Source organism: Neofelis nebulosa, chromosome 4 (assembly GCF_028018385.1).
Source record: "Neofelis nebulosa isolate mNeoNeb1 chromosome 4, mNeoNeb1.pri, whole genome shotgun sequence".
In the NCBI taxonomy this organism is placed as follows: Eukaryota; Metazoa; Chordata; class Mammalia; order Carnivora; family Felidae; genus Neofelis; species Neofelis nebulosa.
In genome coordinates this window covers 133,665,039-133,690,083 of record NC_080785.1, presented here as the reverse complement: position 1 = coordinate 133,690,083, position 25,045 = coordinate 133,665,039, and the positions used below count along the sequence as shown (strand labels likewise).

Here is a 25,045-nt window from a genome sequence, read left to right as displayed (position 1 = left end):
ACAGAGGATCTGAAGCAGGCTCTGAGATGACAGCAGAGAGCCCCAGGTGGGGCTTGAACTCACGAACCATGAGGTCATGACCTGAGCTGAAGTCAGATGCTTAACCAACTGAGCCACCCAGGTGCCCCGGCCAGATCTTAATTTCTAAATACCATTTCTCCACAGAAAGGAAAAATGGCTAACGCCAAGGTTATAGCAATAGGAACATTCTGATCATGAAAATGAATGGCAGAATAGATAATACATTGAATAAAAAGGAACCCATACTTGTATTATTAACAGCTGGAGACAGGAGAAGAAAAATTATTCTTTGCAGACGAATTGAAAGAATTGGAGAATCACCATTTACAATCACCACACCATGAACTGACTTAGGCAAGACCACCACTGGAGGCCAGGTCCATTGGTTCAAATACTATTGGGAAATAGGATGCTTAAACAGCAGTCAAGTGTCAACTCCAGACAAATCACCAAGGGGAAGAGAAAACTGGCATATACTACCTTACTCAAAAACAAAGTATACTGACATTGCGAGCCTCCTAGTGAGATACACTGAGAACACATGTCACCTACTTGGTATTCCTGCCACAGGGAAATTATGTTACAGTAGTGGCTCTCAACTGTTGGTGGGTAGCAGAATTGCCTGGAGAGCTAACAAAGAATAAAAGAGGCTCAGGCTCACTAAAGTGAGATAGGATGAAATAGGACAGGGTGTGGGTCTCTGTATTTTCACCATGTTCCTAGATGGCTGTGAGACACGTCCAACATGATACAGGTTTACAACCAGCAAATTAGAAGAATCCATATATCACAAATGGAATCCATATATCACATTCTACCAGGCAACTGGACTATACCCTTCAAAAGTACTGGTTTGAGAAAAGCCAGAGAAAGACTGGCCATATGTTCCCAATTACAGAGACTACAGACTCATGACCACTAAATGCAATGTGTGATCCTGGATCAGAATGGGAAAAAAACCCCAAAAGATGTAAAGAACATTACCGAGACAATGAGACAAAATTGAATGGGAACTGGATATTAGATATACACAATTTGTGAAATATGGCTATTAATCATACAAAACCGCACACTCTCCAGAGGCAGAGATCTATTTGCTTAGTTGTACACCCAGCACCTGTACAGTCCCTACCACAGTGGGCATTCAAAAATATTTTAAATGAATTAATCTATACTCAAAAAAAAAAAAAGCCCTACACCTTTCAATGACAGTGCTCTACCAGTTAAATGCTGCAAAAAATATCATCAGAGGTATGATTCTTCCTCCTCTCAATTCTCATTTTTATTCCCCTCCCCTCCCCCCACCATTCTGAGATCCTGAAACTCGATTTCTTTATTCTTTTTAAGCCCAGGAAGAACGAGTCAGTCACATCTTAAGTATGACAGACTGGCTCCACCATTCTGCAGTACCTGATCCCTTTGTATAAACACTTACACCAACACAGTCTCAAAGCAAGGGAGTGAATGTTTATGAGACTGCCCTGAAAATTAGGTGTGGTGATCTACCATCAAATTGTTACGCGATGCAAGAAAGGCAGGGAGCCTAAATAGGTCAGGCTCTGCTAATGAGTATGGAGGTTCTGAGGCACCCACATCTGATAAATATGAGGAGAGACAATTGGAGAACAGATGAATAACTGTCATTAAGTAAACCCTCAGAACCAAGCTCTCTACTTCTGTACTTACTCTTGTGCATTATAAGATTACATACACAGCAGACTTTAATTACAGCATTCTAATTGCTTAAATGCACCCTGGCACCAATTTTTGATTACAGTTTGAATCTGTAGCAGTAGGGTATTCAGATTAAAAACTAGTCATATTTAGAAAAAAAAGGTGCAAGGTGCTTACAAGGTAATCAAGGATGATGGAGAAGGAAGGACGAATCAGGAGAAAGTTGTGGTTGTGATGTTAAAATTAAGCCTTTTAATAAAGAAGCCTATTAGTAAAATAAATAACTTTATGCTAAAGTTAGTACCCTATCTAGATTTTTTTTTTTTTGCATGAGTAAATGTACGATGATACTTTTATTTTCAGGACTGTTGTACATCTATCCGATTAGGTTAGTTATTATTTATTATTTTTTCCCAACAGATCATGCCACATTTAAAATATTTTCACCAGCGTTCTCCTTCTATGCCATAATTGTGAGTTTTTTTATGCTCAACCACTTCTTATAAATGAGAACATCTTGTAACAGAATTTTGGAATAATACTGTCAAACACAACAACAAAAACAAGAAACAGTGGAGTCCTAATTATCTGTTCCCAGAGGCTGACAAGTATTAATTCACTGGATCGTCATGACAACCCTATGAGGAGGTAATGTGGGGAGACTGAAGCTGAGGAAGAGAGCAGAGACTGTTGCTCAAGGCCACCCAACCTGTGAATGGAGGAGCCAGGACTCAAAGCCAGGCAGTTGGGACCCTCTCTTCTCATTCCCCCCACTTCCCCATGTCGCATTGGGCCAAACTTCAGACAGTCTCTCTAAGGAGTGAACCATCTTGGTTGGTGTCTAACACCCTTGAAATACTGACTTTAGCTGAGAAGTAAATGGCACTCTTACAGTACACATTACACGTGTAACTATTTGTGGCCAGTTCAAGAGCTTTACCTGAAATGGATATCTTAGTCTATCTCCCAATGAATCCACATTGTAACACATCAGTATTAGGCCTACTTAATTATGAAACGGGAGTCTTCTGTTCAATTTCTTCTATCTGAAAAATATAAAGGTAGCCCTTCAAACCTCCTCCTAAAGCCTCCTAAGCATGTGTAACACTTCAAGGGGGCAAAATACATCTGGCTCTAGTATGGGTTAAAAAAAGATGACAGAGAGGTAAACAGATGGACAGAGAGAGCGAGAGATCTGGTGTGGATACATTTGTTTTGAGAAGTTTCTTTGCCATATTCCTTTTGAAATCCAAGATGTGTGTTTTCAAGAATGTCAACCTAAGCGTTTTCAAAAGCAGGAAACATGAAGAAATTTGATTTCTAGAATAAATCGAGAAAACTTCTTACAGAGTCTTTTCATTCATTCCTACATTTTAACACATTGCATTTTCAGCCGAATGGACCATCTATCACCTCTTTCCCCTGACCAAACATTTCTCATACTGTTTTTATGATTTTTGAGTCAAATTTAGCTGTAATGCTCTTCTTATATCCGATTTCTGAGATACCGTTTTACCAAAAGTCTGAATACTGAGTTTAAATGTTTTAAGATAATTCATGCTAAATGGCACCACTATGAAATACAGGCCTTTCAATTGCATTTTTAGTAGCTCTTCTCAATGTATTCAACAAATATTTGAGTGCCTACCTGTGCTGGTGATATATCCTATCTGTGAACAAAGAATTCACTTTGTAAATTTACTCTGGCTAGTGCTACCTGGAGGGCATTTTCCTTGTTATTTACTCGGTGACGAGGTTCTTTGACCTCTGTGGGCCTCAGTTTTTTCATCTGAGGACCAAATACCTTCCCCTCTACCATCTCAGGAAGGTGATAAAGGCAAATGATAGAGCACATATGGAAAGTCCCTGAGGATTAAAATTGCCATGCGTTATAAGCTATTATTATGAAAACTTTGATTCTCACCAATGCACAAGGTAGCATATATCCAAATGCTCATGGCTTAAGATGCACATAATTTCAATGTTAGGAAAACAGAGGGAAAAACCACATGAAACAGACAAAGGTGAAATATTTATCATAAAACTCGCAATAGCCCTTTAAAATAGGATATTAGATTTCTTTGTTCCTCATAGACTGGCTAGTCTTCAAACCAACTCTGATGTTTAGTGACTTCACTTGGTAAATACTGACGGCTGGTTATTATGAGAAGGCACGCTCCCTATGTGTAGACAGATCTTAAAGCCTGCAAAATTCAATTTCTGTTACTGATCCTTTAAATTATTTCAGCATCTTGAAAAGAGCTTGAGGATTAAAACACATGTGCGTGCACGAGCGCGCGCGCGCACACACACACACACACACACACACACACACACACACCCCTTCACTCAAATCCCAAATGCTAAAGCCGCCAGGTTAGCAGATACACTGAATATGTTTTAGTTGTTGGTGACTACTCAAATTGTTGTTTGTTGAACTACACGCAATAATTCTGGGACAAGAACCATGAATGGGTTGCTGAAGTAATGGATTGGTTACAGAGGAATATGCTTCATGTTCTGTTAGGTTAAATGGAACTGAGACAATTCCTCTCTGTTATAAATAGGGATAGAACTGGCTTTTCACGAATGTGTACTTAAAAAAAGTCTCTTTGCCATGAACAGGCAGCTGGAACAGTACTGAATTATCAAAATGCCTTTCTAGGTTGTAGGAGAATGTTTCTCAAAAAACAGTCACGTTTTGATTATTCAGAAGATCATTTATTAACTTTGGGGAAGATTAATTTCTCCATGTTTCTTCCATCCCTGCTTTTTTTGTTGCCTCTATGGTAATGGTGGATCCAGTAAGAAGGAAGAAGAAAAGTGAGTGATATCCAAGGTAGTACTGTTGAATGGGTAGGTGGGAGAAAATGCTAGAAGACTCGGATAATGTGAAGTTTTAGGATTAAGTGGATTCCCTCTGCCTATATTCTCAAAGATTCCCAGAGGCCATCAAAAGTTGGTGACTTATTTCTTTGGAATTGCAAGAGAAGATGTTTGAATAGAAGAGCAGAGCAGTGTGTTCACCTATCCTTGTAGCCGATTTTACAGTGATTCTCCTAAATGTTTCCAAAAGATATTTATAGTGAATAGAGCAACAAAAGTTACAGTGCACATGCGGAGACCCCTGTGCTTTAAAAATCTGATCACATTATGCCCAAATTGTATTCCAATAAGTCGAGTATATTAAATTTCAAGGTTACAAGTACAATATCAACTCTGGAAAATTGAATTAGGGAGCTGCGACATCTTAAGTAGTGAAAACAAAATAAAATTGAAAGCTGAAAAAGTCTAATTTTATGGGTGTTACTCAGAACTGATCTTCAATTTAACTGGATCTTTTCACAAGCCCACTTTGAAAAACTGACCCATTGAGTTGCTAGTGTAAACTCCATTTACATACTTCGCCAGAATTTTCTGAGGGGGGGGGCCCTCTGGTACAGGCCGGGCTCTGTGCCAATGGGTGGGCCATAAACATGAGTAGGGGCTGCCCCGGTCCCGAGAACGTAGTCTGGTTGTTGGTGGCAGACACAGGGACAAACAATTCAACACAACGGAAGGAGAGTTAGGAGAAGTCTTTCAAGGATATTTTGGAGGCTGGAAGAACTGGCCTCTGTAGGACCCGCTGGTGGAGGTCCACAAGGGGAGGAAAGACTTGCTTAAGGGGCAGGGACTGGAGCTGATTTCTGAAGGATGAGTGGGAATTAGCCAGCAGGAAATGAAGGGAGGAGAAAGGCAGTCAGCAGGTGAAGTCTATAAAAAAAGGCACAGAAGTTTGAGAAAGGCTGGGAGAGTCAGGGAATGAGGTGTTCTTACAGTTTGACCACAGGGTGAGTGAGGCTCCAGTAATAAGCCAGGCTTTGCGCGTCCTCACGTAAGGCACTGATAGTAGTAATAATAATAGATTATTAATAATAGCAAAAATATTAATCGTAACACACTGTGCCAGACACTGTTCGATACATTTTGCACATATTAATTCATGCATTGAGGCAGGAACGATTACTGCCCTCACTTTACCAGTTGATAAAACAGAGGCTTAAAAGTGGAGGCGCCATGCCCAGGTAAGAGCCAAGGCTATGTTGTTGAGCCGAGACTGTTGTTGAGATGAAACTCTGCCCGGTTGCAGAGTCATTGCGCCACATGGCCTCTGTAGGCAGCAGGGGCCAGCTAAGACTCGGGATGCACTCAGTCTTGTTGATTTTACTTTCTAAAACGCCTCAACCCTGCTACCCCTTTGTCCATTCTTTAATCATTCACTCATTCACTTTTTCAGGCATTTAACAAACTTTTACCCACGATGTACGTCCTAGGGATTCTGACATAAAGAAAACTTGGTCCCATCCTCAATGTATGAATTTATATTTAATGAAATAGAACTCTGACACTGCCATGCATCTCTGCACTCCTTCCCCATACTGCACAGAGTCCCCAAACATAAGAACCTATAGAATAGAGGAAGAAAAGTGGACCAGGTACAGCTAAAGCCTAAACATACATAAAAAGTTTAAAGTCGAACAATATGTAAAATGTAGTCAGCAACTGATCTCAACCAAGAAAAAGACATGCTCAAAAGAAAGAAAGATGTCAAAATAATACAATTAATGCCCTAGTCTTGGGATTATGAATCAACACCTTTTTTTTTTTCCTTTTTCTACATTTTCTAAATTTTCTACAATTGACAAGTGTGATTTTTACAAGCGGAAAAAAAAAAAAAACAAAAAACAAACCCATTCTGCCAGTTGTCTTTAAGAGAAGACCTTTTGCTTTTCCAGATAAAGCAATTAGGAATTTTCGACTTCCATTAGCTTTGCCAGGCGAGAAAGGTGATGGAGCGTTTTTCTAACAGAAGGAAAGTGATGAGAAAAAAATCTTTATTCTCTTCACACAGCTTTAAAGAGGTAAAGTTCAGTGAACACACTGATTGTTTTTGTCTTTATTTTTATGATTTAAACTCATTCAAGCTTCTTGTTTTTTTTTTTTTTTTTTTTTTTTTTTTGGTAATGTTTACTTATTTTTGAGAGCGCAAGTGGGAGAGGGGCAGAGACAGTGGGACAGAGGATCCCAAGTGGGCTCTGTGCTGACAGCAGCAAGCCTAACGTGGGGCTCGAACTCATAAACTGTGAGATCGTGACCTGAGCCGAAGTCGGATGCTCAAGTGACTGAGCCACCCAGGTGCCCCCAACCTTCTTGTTAAAGAAAATTATAAAAGCATTGCTTAGGAGGCAAAAGTTCCATAATCTCTCTCTCAGATATAATAGAAATTTAGGCTATGCCATACTTTTTTCTATTTTTTCTTATCGGTACATTTAATATACATAAAAGTAAATAATAAAGTTAACTACAATCACACTATATTTATAGTTCTGTAACTTCTTTAAAAAAATTTTTTTTAATGTTTTATTTATTTTTGAGAGAGACAGACAGACAGTGTGAGCAGGGGAGAGACAGAGAGGGGGAGTCACAGAATCCGAACCAGGCTCCAGGCTCCGAGCCGTCAGCACTGAGCCCGACACGGGGCTTGAACTCACGAACCGTGAGATCACGACCTGAGCCGAAGTCAGATACTTAACTGATTGAGCCACCCAGCCACCCCAATAACTTGATTCTTTTTAAATGTGTCAGTGTAGTTTCCACACATTTCCATATCAATAGAGCAGGACTAATCTACTCTTTGATGACTACACAATACCCAATCACATGAATGATTTGGCCTTTACTTAATTAATCCCCCGTTAAAGTGTATTTAGGCAGTTTCCAGTTTCCTACTATTAGAAACAATTATCTAAGATCTTTTTATATTTATCTTTTCATATTTCAATAATTCCTAAAGTTGATGGACAGCTGAGTAAAAAGATATGCTCTTACGTTTTGAAAAATTTTTTTATGTTTATTTGTTTTGAGAGAGACAAAGAGAGAGACACAGCGTGAGTGGGGGAGGGGAAGAGAGAGAGGAGAGAGAATCCCAGGCAGGCTCCACACTGTCAGCACAGAGACCAGTGTGGGGCTTGAACTCACGAAACAGTGACATCATGACCTGAGTCGAGATCAAGAGTTGGGACGCTTAACCTACTGATCTCCCAGGCTCCCCGATATATTCTTACTTTTAATGGACATGGCCAGACTGCCCTCGAAAGCCACATGGACTTTTAAGAGAGCTTTGGCGCCTCTGGGTTCACACACTTAAGTGCAAATGGCATTAAGATTCTGAGGCAATTATGCAATATGTTGTATCACTCTAAGTGTGGTAAGAGTGTGCATCAGGGGTGTTAGGCTGAGACTCTCACTAAGTCTACTAATGAAAGGGCACATCTAAAAAGGTCTCAGTCAAGAAATGGGGTAAGAAGGAGGATAAGAATAAATGTGATTGGATAGGCTTACAATACCTCTAATTTTTAATAGGATTACTAATGCTTGGCTCATTTGTATTTCTACATTTATTTGAGGTACAAAGAGATGGGAACTTATTAGCAAAGAAAAGAGAGCGTAGTGAAATCTATTAAGGCATTAATGACCCAAGTTCTCCTCCTTTTTGGTTTGGTATCTACTCCTGCTCAGTCTGAAGCAGAGGAAGTCCTTACTGGCTTAGTACCCAGGTCAACATCTCTTTACTGACTCCAAAGATGTTTCATTTAAAGAATCAGAATAGACCAGGTTTTTATCTATGTCAGATCTAACATAGACTAATACCCAGGAGGCTTACAGTTGTCACTTTTTGCTTTATTATTTAATGGTATAGTATATATTCACAGCGGCATTTTCACAAGCATAGTTTGAGGTCAGTTAATAAGTATAGCTTGAAAGAAAAATTTCATACGCAAGTAAGTCTGGACAATATCGGGTTAAACAAAATCACACGTTTGCTTACTGAAGAACTTCTTGAAGTCTTGAACATGTTCAAGGCATGTGGTGAATTTCCAAGAAAGTGGTCTAATACTCAGTTTCTTAAAATCCTTTTGGCAAGAAAGTAGCTTATATTCATGAGAGAGATTCTTCAGCTGTAGATTTAAAATATAGTATTCATCTGTGTGTGTGTGATTACAAAAGCCTAATTCTGGGGGTGCCTGGGTGGCTCAGTCGGTTTAGTGTCCAACTTCAGCTCAGGTCATGATCTCGTGGTTGGTGAGTTCCAACCCTGCATCGGGCTCTGTGCAGACAGCTCAGAGCCTGGAGCCTGCTTCAGATTCTATGTCTCCCTCTCTTTCTGCCCCTCCCCCGCTTGCACTCTGTCTCTCTCTTTCTCTCAAAAATAAATAAAACATTAAAAAAAATAAAAAAATACCTTTCAAAACCAAAAACTTCTCAATACAGAAAAAGCCTAAGAGAAAGATAAATTGTATATCTAAAATTCGCGCAACAAAATTTGTTTCATCAGCCTCCAAATAAATCTTAAAAAAAAAAAAAAATCCCAATTCCGTTTGTGAGATTCCTTGTATTGCAGTATTGCGGAGCTAGGAAAATGTCTGACACTGCTTTTTAGATTATTAGGAAGGAGTAACAAGAAGCATCAGTGGATTCTGGGTGTGCTCAGTCTTTCCAAGGTCCCTGGCATCTTTCAGAAATATTACGTCCTTGAAAGTATCATCATAGTAAATTGCCCTTAAAATAAACACAATACACATCTACACACAAACATACAAAGGCAAGAATCCTTACGATTTAGGACAGGCCATGGGAAGGTACTGGTGCTATAATAATGCAGCACTCATCACAAATAATGGCCCTTAACAAGAATGCAATAAATTTTTACTGACTGACTGAATGAATGAATGATAAGTACTATGGTTTCTGGAGCTAGGCTGCCTAGTAATTACTCCACGACTAACGACCTATTTAACCATGGTCAAATTACTTAATTTATTTATGTTTCCATTTTCCTCATTTGTTAAAGCAATAATAGATAATAATCCTGGCTGTTGCCAGGATTAAATGAGCTAATGAATGAAAAAAAATCAATGCCTGCTGCTTGGGGAGCTCTCTGGGAAGTCAAGCTGCCATCCTTCTCCTCCTCTTCACCCCAGGGCATGATCTCGACCCCAGAGCACCTCCTGAACCCCAGTTGCTTTGCCTTCTCCTGCCTTTTCTTTAATATATAAATTTTAAACACAGCAAAAGGGACAAGGCGGCCAATACTATTTGAATTTTCCAAGCGTGTCTTCAAATCACTGATTTGAAAAAAGGGTGGTGGTGACAAACGTTGATTGAGTACTAAAGTCAGATGTGGTCAAGGGGGCCTCCGCAAATGACAACCGGGGCCAAACCTCCAGTCCTGTATCGTGCATTGAGGCTTTTCCAGCGGGCAACAGGTCGTCCAAGGTGGACCACTGCCCACACGCCGAGTCTTCCAGGCTTCCCCGGTATCAGTTTCGGCATTTCCACATCATCACCACCTGGCACAGGTGGTTGTTTTGCAAAGGGAAGGTGTGCCCCTCTCCATTCTCACTGAGGAAGCCAAACAGGTTCAAGAGCCCTCACCTGATGGACGACTCAGACAACAGCTCTCTCCTGGGGAACACTTGACCCACACGGCCGTTTGTAACTTTCTGACGGGCTCTGTTCCTCCGTGAGTGCTTGTGCAGTTTGGAAAGGATCTGAGTGCTTTGTCCCCCAGGCCAACCTGTGGAGCCAGTGGTTCCTAGCGTCCAGAGGCACCTGTTAACCACCCTGGGCTAAGAGCATGAGCATGTACAACACAGTTCGGAATAAGGGAAAGAGGGAGCCTATGCTCCAGATGACCCAGATACACCACCTCCATGGGGAGCAGACAGACGACCCCCAGCCATCTGGAAGCAGTATGTGTGGTGGTGAAAGTCAGATTCTGGCATTATACTGCCTGTGATGAATCTTGGCTCCCCCACTAATTCAGCTATGTGACCTTGTGTACATTACTCAACCTCTCTACCTCAGTATTCCCGTTTGTAAAATGGGAGACAACAGCAGAACGTAGGTATGGTTTGGACTGAGAAGTAAAGGAATGAATATACGGAGTAAGCACGTATGTATTCAGTACTCGTTAGTGGCTATGACCTGCCTGCTCTTTAACAAGAGCCCCTGAGTTCTGACTCACAGAGGACACTTTTATTTCCCTGGAGCGATGACCAAAGAAAAGTCCAGACAAATGAGAGGTGCTTTTATAGGCCGGGGTCTCTTGCTGTTGTAATTTTCCAAGGACACTCTGCCCACCTACTAGCTCTGTGACATTAAGCAAATTACTTAACCTGTCTGTACTGCTGTTCTTTTATGTCTAAAAGAGGATCACAGGTTTTCTTCTTTATGGGCTATAGTGAGAATCAAATGCAGTGAAATGTGTACCATTTAGCACAGTACTGGCACACAAAAAATGTACAGAAAGGGCTCTGAAGACATTTCTTTCCTTCCAAGTAGTCTCAGAGCTGGAAAGCAATTTCATACCTTCCTCTGCTCTCCTGTTCTTAAGGGAAAATGCCTTTTTCTGTTTTAACTGCCAGGAAACAAGAGGAAAAATGAAAAGGCATCTTTCTAGAGTCCTCTGTGGACCTTGATTCATATTTCTCAAGGCCAGTTTCAACCCATATTTAACCATTCTGCATGTTTAACACACAGAAAATCCAGTGGTTCTTCAGCTAAAGTGCTCAGTAGCATCACCAGAGAACCTTGTTGAAAAGGTTGATTTCCAGCTCCCTCCTCAATTCTGATTCTGTGGTTGGGAGAGGGGCAAGAAGGCAAGAGTTTGCTTATTCAAAATGAGCATTTGTTGTATATCTGATAAAAGTAGTCAAAGGTCACACAGTGAGAAATGCTGCCCCAATCTCACCAGATCATTTTGCAATGGGAAAAAAATGGCTCAGCAACGCAAAGATCATACAGCTGGTATGTTTCAGAGGTAGCCCTAGCCCTGAGCTTTTCCTTAGAATTACATTTCATTGACAAGAGCAAACACAACAGCATGATTTTTAACGTATTTTCTCATGTTGCAAATTACAGCAGAACAGAAATACCGAATCAAGTGAATGGCTCCAAAAGGACAAGGAAACATGAAGCTAAGTTATTGTCATAACTAAGCTAACGTAGACTCTTTTTCAGAGAACAAATTTCATTTTCACTGATGTTTAAATTGGGATTTAAAAAACCGGGAGAAAAAACAAGACATCCTCAGAGCATTTCCAGTTATAAGCAGTCTCAAACAGTGCTGGCAGGTAGCAGGCATCCAATAAATAACTGCTAAATAAATACTCTCTTATGTACTCAATTCTAGCCATCATTGACTTTGGCCTATATGCCGATGGCTTAATAACTGAAGTTGACCAGAACTGGTTTTCTGTAAGACTGTTATTGACATTTAATTGATATCTACAATGACTAGAAAAAAATCCAAAAGGCTTTTGACTTTTTAAAATAAAATATCAGACGATACATTAAATTTTCTCCCTTTAGAATCATTCTTACTCATTCTTTGCTGAAAATTGTATTTAGAGTCATCAGAGCTTTGCTAAGTATTATTCAGTAATACCTGGAAAGTGAATTTTTTAGGATTTTAGGCGTTTAATTTCACAGTAAATTTATATACATTCATAGTTAATACTAGTCAAATTATACAACAGGCCAGTGGTTTTGTTTATCCCTTGACTTCTTGGGAAACAAGCATTCATCATCAACAACATTCATTCATTTAATGAGTCGGTCAACAACAATACATCGAATGCCCAATTTGTACCACACTGTGTACATGGGGATTTCCTTTGGAGTGAGCGAAAGTGAAAAATCTCTATCCCTTTTTTCAGACTCTTCTGGAATACCCAAACTCAAAAATGAAGCCCAATATTTCTTTCAACACAAAGTTAACAATGGCTTCTTCACTATGCGGTATGGGCAATAATATATACAAAACCATTGGGAACCACACAGTATTTCAAACGACATACTCACAGGGGTGAATTTTTAAAAGACAGAATCCATATTTACATAGCTATGCAGAGCTTCAGCAACTGTATGAAACTTCATCACAAGTCATATTTCTTGTTCACCAAGCATGCAAGCATATTGACTGTGGCTTTGTCAATATTTGCAAAAAGAGCTCTCTTTTCCCACCTATATGTTTCTGTCCTCATTGGAAGGAAGGAACTGACAGAAGGGGACAGCTATCTGTCAGGGAGGAAGAAGTGTGTATAGGGGTGATCAGAGGTGCTGAACACATCAGCACAGTGTGGAAGGAAGCCCCATTCACTGCCTTATCCAGCAATGAGTCCCGAATTAACCATGTCAGTGACTGACTTTCACCCATCGGGAATCCACCTACATGTGTTCTATAGCTGAGACTGTGTTCTCAAAAAACTTATTTACTCCTGTGTCCATGATTCAGATGATAGTCCTCATGGGCAATATTCTTAAATTATCATGTCTTAAGAAATTACTTAAAAGCTGCTTTACCACACAGCTACCTGATCCTGTTATCATTTACTGGATCCTATAACATCTCTTGGGATTGTTTCTTAGTAGTCACCTGTGTATTACTTAGAAAATGTTCAACTCCAAATTCTTACAACTCACTTTAAAAAAATTATTGCAATAACATTCATAGGTTACAGTGCCTTTCAATATTATATTTTGTAAAAGTTCTAAATTCTTTGACAAGTGACAAAACACTCCCATTTAGAAAGGAAATCTCAGGAACGGACATTCATAAGATGGAGAAGAATTTAAAAGAACTCTACTTTTCAGTACTTTCTGAAGACCAAGGGAATTTAGCATACAAAGCTACAAGAGAAATATCATGAGTTAAAATTTACATCCTATCTTTCTTTACATAGCAACGCAGTGAAGAAGCAATCAAGAAGATTGTTTCATTGGACCATGGCCAGCTAGGTGGTGAAAAATATAACAAGGGGCAATTGTATTTCTCCACATAGGAGATGATGACCAACTGTGGTTTATGAAATGTTTTCTTCTGACTCAGTAAATCCTGTATTTGCTATATAAGTATCTACTTATCAGTCAACTCTTGGAGTTCTTCAGAAAGCTCAAGTCTCAACAAAGAGAGGCTCTAATAAAATCTTTAGTGCTGAAGACATTTTACTTTCCCCATAGAATTAGCCAAAAACTCTGATTTGAATACTTCTGCTTGTAGCCAAGAGGGATTAACAGGGACTGGATTTACCTTCTCACCAACCCCCCCCCCCCAAAAAAAACTACACAACTAAAAAACAAGCCAATAAATGTGAAACAAAAGTTTTGAAAACACTGAATAAAAGGTGGGGTGCTTGGGTGGCTCAGTCAGTTAAGCGTCTGACTTCGGCTCAGGTCATGATCTCGTAGTCAGTGAGTTCAGGTCCCGCATCGGGCTCTGTGCTGACAGCTTAGAGTCTGGAGCCCGCTTCAGATTCTGTGTCTCCCTCTCTCTCTGCTCCTCCCCCACTCACGCTTTGTCTCTCTGTCTCTCAAAGATGAATAAATGTTAAAAAATTTTTTTTTAAAAAAACACTGAATAAAAGGCAACAAAGGACAGTGAACCTTGAATGAGGTGAATCCCATGACAGCACCCACTTATTGCCATGAGAATGTTTCTAGGCTGTGCAGGTGTTACACAGATGGAGCATGGTGGATTCTCTGAGTTGAGGAGACAGAGCTGAGAGACTGGGGTGACCAAAATGGATAGAATTTGCAGGACAGAATGCCAAAGAAAGGAGAGCTGCACAGAGAGAATCCCGAAGAAATGGAAAGTACTGATCACTGCACACATGGAAGGAGACTGCCCAAGGTTGGGGAAAGAATTATCCAAGAGGATGGAAGGGAAGGGTACCTGGTTTTCTCACAAGACTGGTTCCCCATAGAAAAAACTCATAATTCATTGGACATTGAGTAGAGTACTTAGGAGGGTCTTGCCCCAGTAATGGAAAATAATTAGTTTTAGAATGAACACTGGTCTGGGTCAGTCTAACAAATAATAAAACTAAGAGTTGAAAACAACAACAACAAAAGGTCTAACTAATTACATTTTATCCCAAAACCAATGTCAAAAATATTTATAGGAATATAAAAATACGCAGCACCCAAAAAGTTAAATTAAACAATGTCCAACATCCATTCAAATATTATCAGGGATGCAAAAAGGAAATAGTCAGGAAAACATGACCCATAATGAGGAGAAAATTGAATCAGTCAAAATGTACCAGAACTGACCCAGATATTAGAATAAGCACAGAAGGGCATTAAAACAATTACTATAACTGTATCTCATATTTCAAAAAGGGGTCATATGCAAAATACAAAAAAGATCCAATTCAAACTTCTAAAGATAAAAACTCAATATAGTGAATGAAACCAATGGCAAATTAGATTTCAAAAGAAAAGATATAAAATTGAAGACAGAGCAATAGAAACGAGCCAAACTAAAGCATACACACAAAAATAACTAAATGAAAAGAGCATCACTGGATTGTGGGATAATTTCAGGTCACCCAGTATATGTGTAATTGGAATTTGCAAAGGAGGTATGGATGGGAACAGAGAAAAATATTTGAAGAAAAAAATAGCTGAGATATTTCCAAAATTGATGAAAACTAAAAACACACAAATCCAAGATGCTCAATAAACATCAAAAACAAGAAACATGAAAAAAGCTATACTGTAGCACCTCGTAATCAAAAGCAGGGATAACAAGAAAATTTTAAAAGCAGGCAGAAGTATCAAATATTTACACAAAAAACAACATCATGTGCATCTATAACATATCAAAAAGCAAAACGTATTGCCCTGATAGCATAAAGGCTCATAGGGGAGAGACAGAAATATACTATTGTCAGGTTCTTCTGCTACATGTGAAATGGTACAACAGCACTTCAAGGTAGACATAATAAGTTACAGATGTATACTATAAACCCTAAAGCAACCATGGAAATAACAAAGAGTTATAGCTAATAATCCAATAAAAGAGATAAAATAGAATCATACAATACACAATAAATGCAATAGAAGGCAGAGAGAGGGAAAAAAAATAACAGATGGGACAAACAAAAAATAAATAGGAAGATGACAGACTTAAACTTAACCATGTCAAAAATCACATTAAATGTAAATAGTATATAAAACCAGTTAAAATACGGTGATTGCCAAAATGCATAAAAAAAAATAAATCATAAGAAACATAAAGAAAGCTATACCAACACACCTCATAATTGAAAGCAGTGATAAAACTGATAGAACATTCCACTGAGTGACAGCAGAATGCATTCTTCCCAGTGTACATGGATAATTTACCAAGATGGAGCATATTCTGGGCCATAAAACAGGTCTCAATAAATTTAAAAGGATTTAATTTCCACAAAGTGTGTTCTCTGACCACAGTGGGATTATACTAGAAATAAATAACAGAAAGATCTCTAAAAATCCCCAAATAAATATCTGGAAACCAAACTGCACTCTTCTAAATAACATGAGGCTAATGAAGATATAGGAAGGAGGAATTTGGAAATATTTTGAAACAGTAAAAATGAAAACACAACATATCAGAATTTGTGGGACACTACAAAATCACTATTTAGGGGGACATTTTTATACTAAATGCCTATATTAGAAAAGAACATCTTTAAACAGTGATCTCAGCTTCTATCTTAAGTGGCAAGAATAAGGAGAGAAAATTAAGCCCAAAGAAAGGGGAAGAAAGGAAATAATAAAGATAAAAGGAAAAATGATAAAGGTCATAGCAGAAATTGATGAAATAGAAACCAAAAAAACAACAGAGAAAACCATTGAACCAAAAGCTGGTTCTTTGAAAAGCTCAATAGTGATTGACTTTTAGCCAGACTAATTAGAAAAAAAAGAGAAAGACATCAATTATTAATATCAGGATCAAAAGAGGTAACAACATTACAGACTGCACACATCAAAAGAGCAATAAGGAAATATTATGAACAACTATGCCCATAAATTTGACAACTAATAAAAAAGCATGCAGACTAGAAAGGAAGAAGTAAAACTAAGCAGATGCCATGATCATCTATAAAGAAAATTTGATGGAATCTACAAAAAGCTACCAAAAATGATAAGTGAGTTTAGAAAGGCTGTAGGATTCAAGAATAATACACAAAAACAATTGCATTTCTATAGAATTAGTAATGAACATTCGGAAACTGAGATAAAAAGATATCACTTACGATTTTATCAAATAATATGGAAGACTTGGGGACAAATCTGACAAAAGATCTATATGCTGAAAACTATAATCACTGCTGAGAGAAATAAAAGATGACCGAAATATATGGGGATATATACTGTGTGCCATGGGACTGATGACTCCATACTTCTAGGTTGTCAATTTTTTCTATAGTAGTCTACAGACTGAGTGCAATCCTAATGAAAATCTCATTAGGTGTTTTTCATTTTGTTTTGTTTTGTTGTTTTTAGAAATTGTCAAGCTGATTCTAAAATTCATATGGAAATGTAAAAACAGAATAAACAAGACAACTTTGAAAAAGAACCATGCTAGAGTTTGTTTTGATTTTGAGACACAATATAAAGCTATAGTCATCAAAACAGTACGTCATGGGCATAAAGGTTGGCAAATTAACGAAACCAACTACAGAGTCCAGAAATAAACTCATGCACATGTGGACAACTGATTTTTGAAAACGACTTTGGAAAACAGAGTGGCAGTACCTTAAAAAGTTAAGCATATCTGCCATGCGATCTAGCCATTCTGCTCCCAGGTATTTGCCCAAGAAAAAAGAAAGCATGTGTATAAACAATAACTTGTACATGAATGTTCATAGCACTTTTATTTGTAATTGTCCCCAATGAATGCATCATTTCGCAGTATATAAGTGTATCAAATCATCTTACTGTACTCCATAAACTTGCTGTTCTATGTCAATTATAGGAAAGCTAGGAAAGCTAGGAAAAAAACGAAAAAAAAATCACAGGGGAATGGAAAAACAATTTAAGGTACCTCCATACAGTGGAATACTTCAGCAATAAAAAGGAATGGTCTACCGACACACCCAACAACAGAGATGCATCTCAAAATAATTATGCTCACTGAAAGAAGACCAGAAAGATTATCTGCCGTATGATTCCATCTATATACATCTCTAGAAAATGTAGACTATTTTGAAAAAAAAGCAGATTTGTAGTTGCTGGGTCTATTCACTCTCTTGATTTTGGTGACCAGCTCATGGCTATTATATATGTTAAGACTTAACAAAACTGCACACTTTAAATATGTGCATTCAATTATTTCTCGATAAATGAGTTTTAACAAAAACTCTGCCCGTACCGAGTCCTCAATCATTTAAAGCTGTATGTGTGCAGTGAGCCATACTTAACATTCTGGAGGTCCAGGGGAAGTGTACCCTAATCTGTATACAGCCTGCCCCCTTGTCTTTCTAGGCTAGGCACCATCCAGCCTGTCCCTGGTCACTGCTCAGATTTAGGGTGATGTATATGGACAGAAAGGGCTCCCCCCCAGCACCGGAAGTGGGCATGGACTTCCGGAACACTGAGACTACAACCTAGAATGGAGAAGCCAGGTTCCAGATGAGCATCTCTGGGTTCCCAGACCCCCTGCTCTGGCCAAGGGTGTGCTCTGAGGAGTCCAGAGTGGAGGCCTTGAAAGCAGTGATAGTCTGCAAGGTGGTAACATCTTGAGAATGTTCTATAGCAATTTGACACAGGTGCAACACCCAAGCATGGGATCATTTTTCTGGCAATTCATGTGTACTGAATTTTACAAAAGCAAGGTGTCCTCCAAAGATTAGATTAGACAGAAAACAATAAAGCACAAAACGTCCCTCACCACAGATAACTGGGACACTGCTTTAAAACACGTGGCTCTGAGCACGGGCCCCTAAATAAGATTGGTTTCGAATTATGATAGATGTAGGGCATACTGTATTAAAAAAGATTCCCAGCCTGACTTTTTTTGAGGTTTCAATCACAATCCGACCGATCCATCTTTGTGTCTTTCTGGGTTGTTCTGTGTGGGGGATTAGCTAACTGCATTTAGGTAGTGGTAACTGTCTGTGAGCATGATTCCCCTGCAGATGACTGTCTTTCTCGCTCAGAATTTGAGAAGAGCAGCCTTTTGTTAAATTTTTAAAAAGTTTTTTTTTTTTTTTTATGGCATGGTAGGAAGTACCAGTGAGAAAGATTATGCTCATTTTTCTTTGTTTGAACATGCAAGTATAGGCAATACCATTTCTTCCCCCAACTCCAGCCTGCCTGGAGTCATTCACTGAAAAGTAACAAATAGGGTGCCTTACCTTGAGTACACAGGACTTTGCATTCAGGAAAAAAAGCTCCACGGTGGTTTTATCCTTTAAAAATGATATGCTCTCAATGTAAAACCTGGAAAACAGTACAGAAGTGTGTTTCTTCAGATTTTTTTTCCTTCTCTCAGCATGATTTTATGTCTTCATTTGGCATCCCCAAAGGCGCAGAGGATTTTGAGGAACGAGGAAATGCTTGTGCTTTTTTTTTCCTTTTAAAAGAAATCTGTAACCCATATGTATATGTACATGCATGTACACATATATGCACATGAATGTAGACATATATGCACATAAAATCTCTTAACAGAAAGTTTTTGTGTGTTGGACGGCAAATTCAAGAGAAATCCAAAATGGTAACCAACTGCAAACCCAGCTTTCTCTGCGTTGCTCATTCTTTGACACATGTCTTGGGTGTTCATAATCCCTCAGGCAGCTTCAAAACAAAGCCCAGGTGAGCTTTGAAGGTTGAAAGTGGAAGTGGACTGAGTACGAACTATATAATGGAACTGGGCGGTCTGCTCTGGTTGTCAGGCTTGAGGTGGGTGTGAAGGCCCCATGCCCACCTCACTCCTGTCTACCAGGCAAATTTCAATCGCACCCTGCTCCTTCCCTGTCCTCCTTCCAGGCCAGGGTTTTCTCTTGGCTGGAAGCCAAGCCCTCAGTAGCACTTAACCTTGGACTTTTTTCATGCAAATCAGAGTATTCTAGGCCTACCCCATCCCCCTTGCCAGGGCCTTAGCTCATTCAGTGTGTGAGGCCACAGACTGCACGCAGGTCCCTGCTCTACGGAGAGCTCTCACAGCCCCTGTAAAGAGAGGAGGGGGTCCTTTCCTACCCCTCTGTTTTCAAAATCCTGAAAGGATGAGGCTGGCCAGTGAAGGCTGAGCTCTGGGGGGTTTGGGGGGGAGGGTCAGTGGGCCAGCTGAGGCCCAGAAGTTTTTCTCAAGTATTGGAGGCTCATTTGATGAATAATGCATGAAGAGCCTTAACGCCCCAAGACAGCTCACTGGAAGAGGAACTTGCCCTCCTACTGGGGAGAGTGCAGATGTACCAGGGCTAAAGTGGCTTGGTGAGCCTGACCTTAGCTCTGCACCGTCATGACCTCATGACCGTTGCTGGGCATTTGTTCCCCACCTCCCTCCCCCCAACAATGACAGAATGTTGGATAAATACATGAACTTGGAAAGGACCACGAATGCTTTAATCACTGAGATGGCAAAATCATTTGAAAAATTCCATCTCTAACCAGAGAGAGAATAAATCCACTTACATTTTCACTAACAAGGGCTTATCTTCTAAGTGAGATTAATGAAGACTGATGACTGCTAGGTTTGTGAGGGAGGAAAGTGAAGGACTAAGACAGGGAGGGAAATGTGGGGTTGGGGGAAACCAACCAGTTTCTGATATAAATCAGTTTCTGATCTAGATAGGGATTCCCTCCCCCATCATTTATTAGCTGCATGGCCTTGGGTAAGTTCATTAGTTTCTTTGTGTCTTTTCTAAAATGGGTATCATGATTACGCTTATCTCATGGTTTGAGGGTTCGGAGGGGATTAAAGGAGATAATATATGGAAAAGACTCAATAGATATTAACAATTGTTAATAAAACCCCACATTCTGGTACATAATGCTTTGTGGCCCCGGGGAAGTGACTCAAGCTTTGAGTCTAAGATCCCAGCCCTACAAGAGGCAGCAGCAGCTGGCCTCAGAGGCCCCCTTGCTTGGTGTCCATCAGGGCAGTGACTCACTTCCTTCTGCCCCGTCAGCTCCTGCTGTGGACTTGCCCTTCTTTCTCTGCCTGGGTGCCTTTGCTCCTGCTTCCCTCTATCTCCACTGTTTGTCACTCCCTCTGAGCGACTGCAAGTCAATTGTTTGTCAATTCCTTATCCCACATTAGGAGCCCCTCTTGGGTTGATCTCTCCTCCTTCCAGGCCAGTTAACTCAATGGCTGTATCCTGAAGGAGCTTCCAGCTCAACTCAGTGTTGGTGGTGGCAGTTTCCTGCTTTCTTTGCTTCTACATGGACTTTTATCCCTGTCAACAGATGTAGGTTTCTGGCTGGCAGCTATCACAGCTACTGTTTCCTGAGCTCCTGCTTCTGGCTAGCGATACACTCAGCGCTTTTCATGCATCGTTTGATTTCATTCTCGGAGAATCATCTCATTTAATCTGTAGTACAGCTGGATGCCATTGGTAGCAGGTGGCGAGGCCCTTTTACAGATGAGGAAACTGAGAGATGGAGATGTAAAGTCATCTTCCCCAAGCCATACAGGTAGGAAGTGGTGGAGCCACGATTCAAAGTAAGGCCTGTCAGACTTCAAAGTTCACATTCCAAATCGCTATGATATAATACTTTCCTACAATAACAATCACAATGAAATGTAACATGCTTACAATGCCATGGGGCCCGAAGGAGGGATGCAATTAACTCAGCTTATGAATCAGAAGGCTGCCAAGCTGAAATCCGGAGCACTAAGTGTCACAGGACACTAAATGTCCCCTTGGACAATTGAGCCGAGTCTTAAAGAATGCATGAGTTCACCAGGTAGCGAAGGGAGGAAAGGCATTCTAGTGAGAGGGCATTTTAGCCAGTCCAGTCCTCTGGCTAATTTTCATGAATTTAAGAGACCACATGCAGGGAGCTGGGTGGCTTAGCACCAAATCAGCTTGTGGCTTGTCTAACTCTGAACAGATAGCTTTATATCAGAAACTGGATTCACCTTGTTTCTGAAGCCTAAGCCCCTAACTATACCCTAGTTCCAGTAAACAGGTCCCTATCTTGTTTCCCACTACTTTCTGGCGACCTGCCCTGTTGCCTTCTACTTTTCTTCCTAGGCATCTGATTACCTGTTCTCTCAATCCAGAATCCTCTCCCTCCCCCAAGGGGGCCACTGTAATGACTTTATATTTATGGAGTGTATGAAAAATGCGTATCGTCCTTTGGGAGAATGGCTCCCCAGGCACACCTCTCAACATGTATCGTGAAGTGAAAACAAAATTCAGGGCTTCTTATTGAAATAAAACCAACTCCCCCAGACTCATAAAATAAAGACCTTTTGTTTCAGCCGCTTTTTGGCAAAAGGCTACTGTTTCCTTTCTGAACACTTACTTTGAGTGATTTCACCAAGATTTTGTGAAGTTCACCCTTGCGGTTACATTTTCAGCCTCGAAATGAACTCAGGCTTTTTGACTTGGTATATGTTTTATAGACAAACTTCATACAGCTTAGTAACTACAATTTTTTTGAGAAGAAAATTTGCTTGAGCCATTTGCTTGGAGAGGTTTTGTCTCTAATGTGTGTGCTCCCTCCAACAGTGGTCTTTGTTCCTTCTTTTTTTTTTTATTATTTTATTTTATTTATTTATTTTTTAATATATGAAATTTATTGTCAAATTGGTTTCCATACAACACCCAGTGCTCATCCCAAAAGGTGCCCTCCTCAATACCCATCTCCCACCCCCCATCAACCCTCAGTTTGTTCTCAGTTTTTAACAGTCTCTTATGCTTTAGCTCTCTCCCACTTCTTTGTTCCTTCTTGATGGGACAGGTGTTCACCTTACCATTCATCAATGGTAACAGAATATCACACTTCAGGGATGTGATAAAGATGGCTCGGGGGAGAGGGAAGCCTGTCCAATGACAACACATGTGTGGCAAAAAGTAGAACATGGGAATTGTTTGGAATGGGCCACTTGTCAATAGTCACTTATGTGTAGGTGGCCAATATTTTCCTGTTGGGGCATTTATTCACAGAGATCAAAAGTCAACACCATAAAGTGGGGAAGAGACTACTTTGAGCTTCGTCCTGGGGCCTTGAACCAGCCACCTGGGCTCTCAGGGCTCACTTTCCTTACTTGACCACATACCAGAGAAATGAGATGTTTCTACATGTGCTCAACATAATGGGTGGTAGGCCATTCAGCAGTCAATGAGTGGTGGTGATTATTACAGTACTATTATTATTCCTCCATTGATGGGACGATAACAAAAGGCCTTGACTGAGTTGGGAAACTTTTTAAAACTTCAGCAGGTTATCTTTCCTAAGCTCTCTCTCTCAAGGAAACAAAATGCTCTCAAAGCATCCATTTTAATCGAGAAGAGGAAAATGCTGTGAAACAGCAGTCCTTCGGACCAGTTACAACTTGTTCTCTCCAACTGAGCATATTTTGTCTTCCAAGGCTTCCTTACGTCTCAGTGATATCTTTGAAGATGGTGAATCGGGCAAGAATTGCTCAATTACTTTGCATTTTGAACAACGCTGAGCTTGTGACTGGCGTCCCGCGAGGGGCCTCCTTCTGGGTTTCAGTCCATCATTGTGGGTAATTTCAGGCACTCACTGTGGCCGCAGGCCTAAGGAGATTCCTATCAGATCCCAATCCACATTCTGAGCAGGGAGATCTCTGCTTATTGCTTATAATGACCCTGCAACCTCCTAGTCTCGCTTTGTAACGCATGCTGAAGACAGCAGAGTAATTTAAGATGTACTGCACTTTCTCCAAGCTATTATGCAGGGCTTGTGGGAGTCTCAGATGCTCCTTTTATCTCTGGGAGGGGTGCAGTCTGGGAGAATTCCCCAAGGAAAGCACTGTTTGCTTCCACAATGTGCTCCCCCCTCCAGGAAGACACTCTCACTTCTGAATTTCTCTAGGAGAACCAGAGAGAGCCCTCTAGGGGAGCCTGTAGGAACCTGCCCTGTCGCTCCACTGCCACGCTGTGGCTCTTTGTGAGCTGCAGGAGGAAGGGCTGGAGGCCCAGGAGGGTAAGGGCCTTGCTGTGACCTGTTGGAAAGGAGAGGAAGTCTCCAGCCCCGAGCAATCTGAAGTATCCAAGTGCTTGCCTCTTCCCTTCAAAACTGCAAAACAGTCTGCTCCTGTCCTCCCTGAAGAAGGTAGGGACACAGGCTTGGAGAAGGAGGCAGGAAGAGAGGCAGGGGAGGTAAGATGGATAGGGTGGGGACAGCTGGGCACCGTGAATGATGAACATGGAATGATGAGATCCTCTACCCAGGGTAAAAGTGACCTAAGCCAGACGGTCGCAAACCTTCCACATTCAAAGACTGTATATATATCACATCATGACATTTTTTTTCATTCATTCAACAGTGTCTGTCATTTATACCATAAAAATCATTAACATTTACTGAGGGTCCACCTTATATGTTTACAGGTTTAATCCTCCAACAACAAGGTCCATTTTACAGCTGAGGAAAATGGGCCCAATAAAGGGTGCAAAACACCACAGAGCTAATAAATGGAAGAGTTGGGATTCAAACCCAGGAATGATGACAAAGCACTGATTTTCGGTAGGTAGACTGGGGTGCCTCTGGCAATGCTGAAGACATTTTATGGATTACCTTGACTTACAGGGCATGCTGGCATCTAGTTGGCGGAAGCCTGGAACCCTGCAAACATCCTACAATCCAGTATAACTGCCCATGACAAAGAATTACCTGCCCCAAATGTCAATAGTGCTGCTATTAAGAAACTCTGTGCTGAAGGCCAAGCTTTAACTTCTGCACCCTACAGCTCTTTGCACAAGTCAGATTACTCATTCTTTCCTTCTGCCCTTTCAATGTCACCCTGAGGACCGGTTATGTAGGAGAGGGAGCCGATTCCCACAAACGAGGTCTGCTTTTGATCAGAAAGCACACTGAGGAACATAATCCTGTAAGAAACTGCAGTTGGGATTGGGTACGAGTTTTGAGGTGTTCTGTGTCTTTCTGGAGCTCTCCTATGAATTAGGATGTTGGATCCTCACAGATAGAGGCCTCTAACAAGTGCCTGGAAATTCAAGAACGGGTTATGCCATTTAGGAGGTCACGGTCAATATTAAGGCAACTAACAGTCACACTGTCCAGGTTCTGGGATATTGTGCGCTCAGATGGGAGTGTGGTGGGTGGCCCAGAGCACCAGCTGACCCCACACACCTGCTCAAAGAATCTCTGCTGGGCCCACACTAGGAGGAATCAGCTATTCCTCTGGGCTTTTGATCACATTCCTCCTTGAGGAGATAAACTTTGCTGTCTTCTCCTGCTCTTTGATAGCTTTAAAATAACTCAGGGTTAGCCACTCACAAACTTTCTAACTTCTCTTCCTTTTATCAATCATAAT

General features: G+C 40.5%; 1 protein-coding gene across 11 annotated transcripts in view; it reads right to left on the bottom strand.

Moving 5' to 3' along the window:
- FRMD4B (FERM domain containing 4B) overlaps window positions 1–25,045 on the bottom strand; it is a 323,079-nt gene that overhangs the window by 82,107 nt on the left and 215,927 nt on the right. For all 11 annotated transcript variants that reach the window (XM_058728806.1, XM_058728805.1, XM_058728811.1 and 8 more), the window contains one exon: window positions 18,927–19,011. In XM_058728806.1, the coding sequence (XP_058584789.1) occupies window positions 18,927–19,011 (85 nt within the window). The remainder of the gene's footprint in view (window positions 1–18,926; window positions 19,012–25,045) is intronic.